This window comes from Notamacropus eugenii, chromosome Y (assembly GCF_028372415.1).
Source record: "Notamacropus eugenii isolate mMacEug1 chromosome Y, mMacEug1.pri_v2, whole genome shotgun sequence".
Classification (NCBI taxonomy): Eukaryota; Metazoa; Chordata; class Mammalia; order Diprotodontia; family Macropodidae; genus Notamacropus; species Notamacropus eugenii.
In genome coordinates this window covers 9,999,653-10,009,655 of record NC_092880.1, presented here as the reverse complement: position 1 = coordinate 10,009,655, position 10,003 = coordinate 9,999,653, and the positions used below count along the sequence as shown (strand labels likewise).

Here is a 10,003-nt window from a genome sequence, read left to right as displayed (position 1 = left end):
AAAGGGCCAAGGAATAGTCAATACGGTGTTGGTTGCCCGATAACTGCAGGAGAAATGCCAGGAGCAGAACATAGGTTTGTACACGTCTGTGGATCTCTCCAAGGACTTTGACACTGTTACTTGTGAAAGTTTATGGAAAATTATCTCAAAATTTGGTTGCCTGGAGAAATTCATCAATATTGTACATCAATTTCATGACAGCATGTTTGCCCAGGTTCTGGATAATGGACAAATCTCTCATGCTTTCCCTGTCTCCAGTGGAGTGAAACAGGGCTGTGTGCTTGCTCCCACGCTTTTTAGCATGATGTTTTCAGCCATGTTGACAAACGCTTTCAATAAGGATGAACACGGCATCAAGGTCAGCTACCGTACAGGTGGCAAGTTCTTTAATTTGAAAAAGGTTAAAAGACAAGACCAAAGTGGAGGGAGTGCTGGTGCATGATTTTCTGTTTACAGATGACTGTGTACTCAATGCAGTCTTTGAAGCTGAGAGGCAACAAAGTATGGATCAATTCTCTGCTGCCTGTGCTAATTTTGCTCTAATAATTATCACCAAAAAAAAAACCAGGTGCTCCATCAACCACCAGCACAATATCCATACGTGGAACCATTGGTTACAACAAATGGAGAGGTTTTGAATGCTGTGGATAAGCTCACTTACCTTGGTAGTGTACTTTCCAGAGATGTTCACATTGACAATGAGGTTGATACATGCATTGCCAGAGATAGCTCAGTGTTTAGGAGGCTCCTAAGGAAGGTTTGGGAGAGAAGAGGTGTTACAGTGAGTACTGAACTGAAGGTCTACAGAGCTGTTGTGCTGACTGCATTGTTATATGCTTGTGAAATATGGACAGTCTAACAGCGCCACACCAGGAAACTGAATTGCTTCCATTTGAACTGTCTCAGGAAGATTCTGAGAATCACCTGGTATGATAAGATAGCAGACACTGAAGTCCTTGCTCGAGTTGAACTGCCAAGTATTCAAACTATGCTTCAGAGAGTGCCGCTTCAATGGGCTGAGCATGTTTTTCGAATGCAAAATGTATGCTTGCCAAAAAGACTATTTTGTGGAGAACTTGCATGGGGCAGGCGATCACATGGGTGGCCAGAAGAAAAAATACAAGGACATTCTCAAGGTCTCTCTCAAGAACTTTGGATTTGACTGTGCAATATGGGAGGCACTGGCACAGGACTGCTCAGCTTGGCGTGCCCACATAAGAAAAAGTGCTGTGCTCTTTGAGCAAAGCAGAATTGAGACAGCACAAAGAAAATATAGGATGCACAAATTTGGAGTAACCACCCCAATTATTCACACAGACTATCTGTGTCCAACCTGTAGTACAGCATTACGAGCTTGTATTGTTCTGATCAGCCGCAGTTGGACACACTGAAATTTCACTTTTAAATGGTGGTGTCATTTTGTTCCTCTTCGAAGATGAAGGACAGCAACCATACCACCAGACCACCTACTAGAGTAAAGACTATTTGAAAGTTCTGTCTATCTAAACATACACACAAATACACAAAATTAAGATGGTATGTTCTTTGACTATATACTTGTTACAAAGTGCTTCCTCCAATAGAACTCAGGTAAGAGGGAAAGTATTTTATTCTCCTCAAAATAAATTAATTTGTTTTAAAAAATCCTATAGTGGAAATATATTCTTTTTCTCACATTATATTTATCAAGATGTCTTATTCATTAAAAGCTACATCCTTTTAAAATTCCTTTATATGTCTGACATTCTGGTCTCTTTTAGCTCAATGTTTCCTGACTTGCATAATTCTGGAGCATTTATATTACATTAACTTCTGTGAAAACAAACCACGAATTATAATATGGAAAATAGTACTTAAAATGTATTCGTTCTATGACACATGTACCTTCATTACAGGGTATGAAGACCACTGATGATAAAATAGGGACATATCTTGCAGACAACTTAGCTGAACCCTTGATGTATTCAAGGAGGAATTTGAGGCAGTGAAAGGTAAAAATCCGTCAAATTCTATCTGTCTACAACTCAGTGTTTTTTTTTTTCTATTACACAACAGTAGTTCTGTTTAATTAGAAGGGAAGCTTCCATTCCATGACATTTTTTAATACAGGTCATTTTAAAATGTATTACCACTTCTTCACCCAGTGAATCACATAGTAGATGCTTAACAAAGGCTTAGTGTTTGATAAAGCAGGGTTGTTTAAAATACAAACCAACAAATAAAAAAAATACAGCAAAAACTTTATTTACCAAACAATAACTGATCTTTTGAGTCATGTCTTTTTCTTTCAGCACATTTATGATTCTGCTATTCTATTTCCATTTTATTTTCAAGCCTGATGTCTTCTTATCTGAATTCTGTTGCTCCAGAAAGGCCCCATTCAGTGTTCACTGTTCTCTGTGAATCTTTCTCTGACCAAATGAAGTCATTTAAACTTACCTTCTAAGAATTCCTACAACATTTAATTTTCATCACAGTCTGTTGCTTTGTATGTGATACCTTACAAAATCATATAAATTCTATATATTCTAACCTCTTTGAAAGTGCTATCTTTCTCCATCCTGCATATAATTTGTCATCAATAATTAGATTTTTACGAGGTCAGAGGTATTAGGAAGACTTTATCATTCAAAATAACTCTCTCACTCTTTGAGACCTGAATTTTCACTTGAATCATTTTATATTATTGGTTACTGTAAGGTCAGATAATAAATAGAGTTGCAAGAGATCTTTCAGATTAGTAGTCAACTCTATTCATATTATAAATAAAGTGACAAAAGTTCATAGAGGTAAAGACTTATCCAAGTTCTCACAGTTAGTAAGAAGAAATACTGAGTTTCAAGGCCAGAACTTATGCTATCATGTTTGATACTTTTACCCCACTTCATCAAATAGCTGACCTCTTCAAGCTCTTAAAATTTGAGTTAATTAATTTTTCTTATCTTTTTCCATGAAAAACTTAAGAATTGACATTTCCTAAGTAGGTTTGAAGGGCAGTAAAAAGAATATAGCTTAGACGAAGTCCATTGAAAGAAGGTGAAGCTGAATTTCCTTTAAGGGATGTGTTGACAAGTCAGCGAGTATCAAGGGAGTTTTGGAAGCCTTAAAATGTAAGAAGAATGTACTATAAAAGAAATTAATGAAGAATCAATAAAAGTATTACACGCATTTTAAAATTTAAGTTAGAAATACAATTTCGCTTTAGATATATTACCCCTTACGTGCCTCTGTTCCACTCAGCTTATTTTGGAAAGTGATCTAAGATAAACTAGTTTCATCCTGCTTTCCAAACAATGCCTCATAATGTAGACCCCTCTTCTGCCCCTGTGCCCTCAAATTCCCTGTGGAATTTGAAAAGAATACTGGCAGTGTCTTAGAGTGAAAAGATTACTGGCCTCAGTGATCAGTCCTGAATTTTAGTCCTTACTCTGTCAATATGTATATATATTGACAGAGTAAGGACTAAAATATACATGTATATATGTATGTATATATATACATATATATATGTACGCATAACATGAACTATACCTCGTTACATACTTTCTACTTTGCTTCTTTGAAACATGAACAATAATATCCATACTGATGTCCCCATATCAAATGCTAAAAAAAGATGAACATTATTTGAAAAGTGAAAAGTATGAAATTGTTATTATCATAAAATTTCCCTTGTTTTCAAGACTCATTTTTAGCCCAAGCTCTGGATGCTTACAATATTTATTGCCATTCATGAAATTTGGACTCACGTTCTCCAGCTATAGAAAAATTAAATGGAAAAAACGGTAAACAAGGGTTGATTCTCATTTTTTCATTCTATAAATCAGGTTTTGTATAGCACAATCTATGTTCTATTATACAATTTCCTTCCAAATTCTAACATTCTTTACTCTTATTCGGACTCATTCTTTTAATTATATTCTAAGTTCTAATAAATAAATTATGAATTAAATTTAAGAGTGATGGACTTGAAAAGTCATATGATCAGTGACATTGGAAGGCACCAAAATATATAAATATAAATTATCATACCTGTCGTGTCCTTTATATATGTGTATGTGTGTGAAGCTAAATTTAAAACCAACAAAATAACAAAACATGCCAAAATAATACCCCTAAGATTTTAGCTTCTTGTCACATCACTTCTTTGCAAAGAGGGAGAGAACAAATGAAAGAAGTAGCAGATTTTGTATTCTTGGTTTCAAAGATCACTGCACATGGCATTTGGATCACAGAAATTAAAATATATTTGTTCCTTGTAAAGAAAGCTATGACAAATCTGGACCACATACTAAAAACAAACAAGCAAACAAAAAAGAGAAACATCCTCTTGGTTGCAAAGATCCTTATAGTCAAAGCTATGTTTTTCTTTTTTTGTTTTTTCTTTGCTTTTTTAGTTTTGTTTTTTCTGGGTTTTATTGTGGGAGTTGGACTATAACAAAAGCTAAGCTGAGAATTTTTAAGTTCTGAATTTTGTCTATGAGGCTTTAGAGAGCTAGTATTTCTTAGTTTCTTCCCCTTCCTTTTTAGATTGCTGCACAGATTTAATTTATAGTTTTATTAAATATAATGTCCAGTTGCTGTTATTGCTGCTGTTTTTGTAATTTTTATATAGTATTTGCATCTTGGCTAGATTTCTTTTTATATGATGTTAAAATATTATATCTCTTACTTTTATCCAATTGTTTGATTTTCTTTTAAAATTTCTTTTTAATGGATTAATTATTTTAATTGGTCCATTGTAATTTGTAAAGTACTTAGCTTAGATAAGATTTTTGCCATTTGTTTAAGACATAAGTTTTCATTATGATTATTTTCTCTCTAATGCGTTCTATATCTCATTTCATTACTTCTAGATAACCTTCTGATAATTGCTAAGAGGGTATTTTTTTCTGAGTCTCTAATTGGATTATTATGACTTTGCTCTTTTACTTTGATTTTATCTTCTACTTAAGTATCAGTCCAAAATATTTCACCATGGTATTTGTTTATTTCCTTGGTTTGCTCATGTATTCCAGGGCTGCTCTAGCTCTGGGCTGTAGCTAGGGCCTCCCTCTTTCCTGGGGAAAAGCTGGCCCCGTGTATAAGCTTCTACTTAGAATACCATGCTTCTAGGCTGAGTTACTCTTCTGTCGCTAGGCACCTGACACTGGGCATTGGGGTCACCTTAAGCTTGACTTTGCCTAGAATCTCTCCGTTGCCACTGAGTTTATATAAACTGAATTCTGTTGGTCACTGCTGGACTCTGAGGCTGCCCTGAACTCTAGAGATCATCTCTTCAAATGTGATGGAGCATCTTCACAACATGACTTTTGGAGCAGTAGATACCTCTAAAGTGTGCACTTCCGAATTTCTGAATAGTCCAAATTTCCTTTTGTGCAACTCAAGTCTTGATGAAGGAGTCAACATGTGATTTTCTGTTTTTTCCCTCATAGATACATTTAAAACTTCATTTCATTATTTTTGTGAAGTCCCTGAGCTCTTATAAAACCTAAAATATTGTCATCTTCACACATACATTTATCTTCTTTTTTAGTTTTATGTCCTTTTGATTTGGTTTCAAAAATATTAGCCATATCAAATACACCCACGCACCCCCCCACCCCCCCCACATATATACATACATACATATATACATATATATATACAGAATCTTTTCATTAGTGGATTTTCATTCATGATCATGTCTTATGCAGCCGTTCAATTTCTAAATTATTGCCTCTGTAATGCAGCTTTTCTAATTGTCAACAAATACAAGGAATTTAAAAACAACTGTACTTCTAAAAAAGAAATTTCATGTGCAATGCTTTATGATATTTACTGCTAATTAACTTTCTGAGTATCAAGTGTCATAATGTTAGTCAATAGAAATATTGTTTTTTTCAGATATTTAAATAAGCACAACTCAGGAAAACAGCAGGGTTCTATTTACATTTGCCAAGTACATTTTGGTAATTCCAATTCATTTTTTTTTTGCAATTTTAGAACAGTTATTATAGAATTTTTGTGAATATCTCTAAATAACACCAGTTTTAACATGCTATTTTTGCATGGAATGAATCTTGGCTTTTAAAAGACATTTTAGGATCGTGCAAGGGACTGTAAAGACAGATTTAAAAAATTAAAGGACAGAACAAGCAGTATATTTCTGTCATCTATGGACCTTATTTGAACAATTTCAAGACATTTATAAATTGACTTCATGATAATTGAAGAGCGTTGTTGTTGTTTTTGCTATGCAAGGTGGTGGTCTTTGCTGGTAGAACCTCACAAAGTTAATCCTACGATACGATATATGAATGTCCAAAGGAATTAAAATTTGCATTGTTTTAGGGCACTGATATTGAAAAAAAAAAAACCCTGAAACTATATATTTTTTTAAAAAATAATTTTATTAAGTCAGTTATGAAGTGGATAGAGCTGGAAAGAGTTGTACCTCCTCCTCGGATCTCTGTGGGTCAATCAAAGAGTGACTTGAGTGGACCCAAAATAAGACTTTGATGGGATAAAGAATTCCTTGAACCAATCCACAACTCCCTTACCGAGTCTCTGTGCTCTATATGACACGCACTTCACCTTCTGAGTTAAACATTGCATAGCCACATGAAGCCAGGTTTTGTTACTATTAATGAAGACTAAAGTATCTCCCTTTCCAAAGGGGCAGAAGTATTGTGATCATTTAGAAAAATATTTGATGATAAATATCTACCCTTAGCATTAAGAATAGGTCAAGACAGACTAACCTTACCACAGCCATAGCTGCAATCCTGCTGCTCCTCATTGAAGTGGGTGAGAGTCTGAATAGCTACACTTTTCTTGTTTCAATATACTTTACAAAGATGAACCAACTCTTTCCTGCATATTTCTGGCTTTTAAACTTTGATGAGAATTTGTCCCCAACATAGACTTCTTTGAATTAACTGATGTAGCTATAAGCCTAAGAAATTCCAGCCACTTTTTCTTCCCCCATTATTTGAAAGAACAGCATCTACATATTAAATGTGCCAGAATGGAAAGCTAGTATTAATATGCTTCAGTAATATATGAGTATTATACATTTGCTGATCCAGTGCAGATGACACGTAAAAAGTATCACAAAGTAACATTCAATTCTCTGTCAAGTAACAAAATAAACTGAGTGAACAGAAAAGAAAATCATGTTTGCATGAACGTTTTTTTTTCATTGTGAGTTGCATATGACATTTTTTTCCATGAATATATTTTTAGACTAAAAGTGTGACTCAAGTTTTATTTTGATAGCATAGTTAAGGGGGGGAAGTGCTAGATTATGAGGGAAATGTAAAGGAAATTTAAGATACTAAAGAGAAATTTAATTTACTAAAAGGAAATTTAAGATACTAAAAATAAAGGTTAGAATAACAGTTTTTAAAATTTTGACAAATTGGCATCAATAAAGACATAAATTAATAGGAATGGAAGACCTACTCTAGATGAAGGAATAAAAAGACAAAAAAATCAAATATTTTCTTCCCTCAAGAAATTTCTGCCTTATGCCTTCCACATCCAAGGAAAGAACTATGGAATTCAATCTCAGAATAAAGCAGATCATTTTCTTTTTTATTTTGTTTTGGTTTGTTTTATGATTTCTCCCACTCATTTTAATTCTTCTATGCAACATGACTAAGGTGAAAATGTATTTAATAGGAATGTACTTGTAGAACCTATATAAAACTGTATACCGTGTCAGGGAGGGAATGGCGAGTTAGAGAGGAAGGAGGGGAGGGAGGAGAAAATTTAAGATATATGGCAGTGATTGTAGAACACGGAAAACAAATAAAATAATGATATTAATTATAATAATTAAAAGAAATTTCTGCCTTCCTTACTGGGAATAAACAATACAAACACACACACACACACTCACGCACACACACACACAAATGCACACACACGCAGACATTGGTTGGTTGGTTGCTGTCCTTCCTTCTCGAAGAGGAGCAAAATGATATCGTCATGATAAAGTGAAATTACAATGTGTCTGACTGCAGCTGATCAGACCAATAGGAACTTGGAATGCTCTACCACAGATTGGGCACAGATAGTCCATATGAACACTTGAGGTGGTTACTCTAAATATGCACATCCTACGTTTCCTTTGCACACACACTACATATATGTATATGTATGTGTGTGTGTGTGCTTGCATGATAAGAAAAAATCTATGAATTTGAGTAGGGTAATATAACTCACCAACAATCTGGGGTATTTGTGGTGTGGACATCAGTAGAGAAGTTCTATCTGAGCCAGGAATCAAAGGAAAATATAGATAAGAAGAAATGATGTTAAGAAGAAAACATTTTCCTGGTACAGTGGCATATTAGAAATAGAAGAAAAAACTATTTGAGAAGAGTCCTGGGTCTGGGAATTTCATGTAAGAAGTTCAGGAATTTCTCTTTTATCTTTAAATAATATGCTCTGACACTTCAGCTTTGCATTGCACATAAATATTACTGGATCTGATTCTGAAATTTTGAGATCACATCAGGACAGCTTTATGACAGTTCATTTGGAGCTTCATTCAATATTCACTAAATTTGTTCCTTGGTGATGCATAAGTATAGTGAATTTCAGTCTGAAAACAGAAAATGTATTCTTAAGATTTGATATTATTACTCAGAAATAATAAAAATTTCAGTTAGGGATAAGAAAATAGATGGAAAGATATTTCTATAGAACATGAAACTGTGAGGTAAAGGATGAAATCAGGCATGATTTTCTCTATTGTTGCATTCATTTAGAAAAAATTTTCTTCAGTGCAGCAATAACATCCTTATTCCTTAGACCATATATTAAAGGATTAAACATTGGGGTCACAATAGTATAGAAAAGTGAGAGCACTTTGTCTATCACTGGGGAGTGTGTGGACTTAGGTCTTAAATATGTTATGAGAGCAGACCCAAAAAATAAGTCCACAACAATGAGATGGGATGAACATGTGGAAAAGGCTTTTGATCGCCCCATGCCCACGGGCAGATTCAGAATGGTAGCAATGATATTCACATAGGACCAAATTATCAAGAAAAAAGGTATGGTACCAAACAGCACGGCCACAGCATAGGCAAATAATTCATTTATAGAGGTGTCCCCACAGGCCAACTTGAGTAAAGGAGGAACATCACAGAAAATATGATTTAGTTTGTTAGAACCACAAAAAGGCATAGAGAAAATCTGGTATGTCTGCCCTATCTGTACTGGGATCCCACATACCCAGGACCCAACCACCAGCTGGACACACACTTTTTGGTTCATTATGACAGGGTAGTAGAGAGGTCTACAAATGGCCACATAGCGGTCATATGCCATCACAGCCAAGAGAAGGCATTCAGTGGCTGCCAGAATAAGCAAAACACAAAGTTGTGCAGCACAGGCCACCACAGAAATATTTCTATTTTGAGTCCACAAGTTCATCAACATTCTGGGAAGAATAACTGATGTGTAACAGATTTCCAAAAAGGAAAAATTACCTAGGAAAAAATACATGGGTGTATGGAGAGCCGTATCAGTCTTGATTATTATAGCCATGAGGCCATTTCCCATCAGAATACTCATGTAGATGACTGTGAAAATCCCAAACAGAAGGCCTTGGAGGTTGGGTAGTTCATAAAATCCCTGGATAACAAATTCTTTTACAATAGTGAGATTCCGTTCTCCCATTTTCTCTGTTTTTCTTTTTCTTTTGAAAAAGTGAAATGACATAAGATGAATTACATCACTCCACTAGAACTTAAAACCATCCTCTAACAGGCGTGATTATAATTAGCTACATCAGATCATTTGATTTCTAATATTTGTTCTAGATTCTAATACATTTTCAATACAAGAATTCAATAAACATTTATTATATTATAATATTTTGTGTCTCAATCATGCTATTACAAAGTTTCTAAGAACAAAGTATGGGAATTCCATTATTTTTTTTTCTTTTATGTGTTTTAAGGGCCTATTGCAGCTGTTACTTTTTTAAATCAATACTTTGGAATAT

General features: G+C 34.4%; 1 protein-coding gene across 1 annotated transcript; it reads right to left on the bottom strand.

Moving 5' to 3' along the window:
* Positions 1 to 8,751: 8,751 nt before the first annotated feature.
* LOC140516555 (olfactory receptor 10AG1-like) lies at positions 8,752 to 9,675 on the bottom strand. The gene has a single exon (XM_072627499.1). The coding sequence runs from the start codon at positions 9,673 to 9,675 to the stop codon at positions 8,752 to 8,754; it is 924 nt and encodes a 307-aa protein (XP_072483600.1).
* Positions 9,676 to 10,003: the final 328 nt, after the last annotated feature.

Coding starts and splice junctions, on each gene's coding strand:
- LOC140516555 (XM_072627499.1), bottom strand. CDS start 9,675: ATGGGAGAACGGAATCTCACTATTGTAAAAGAATTTGTTATCCAGGGA.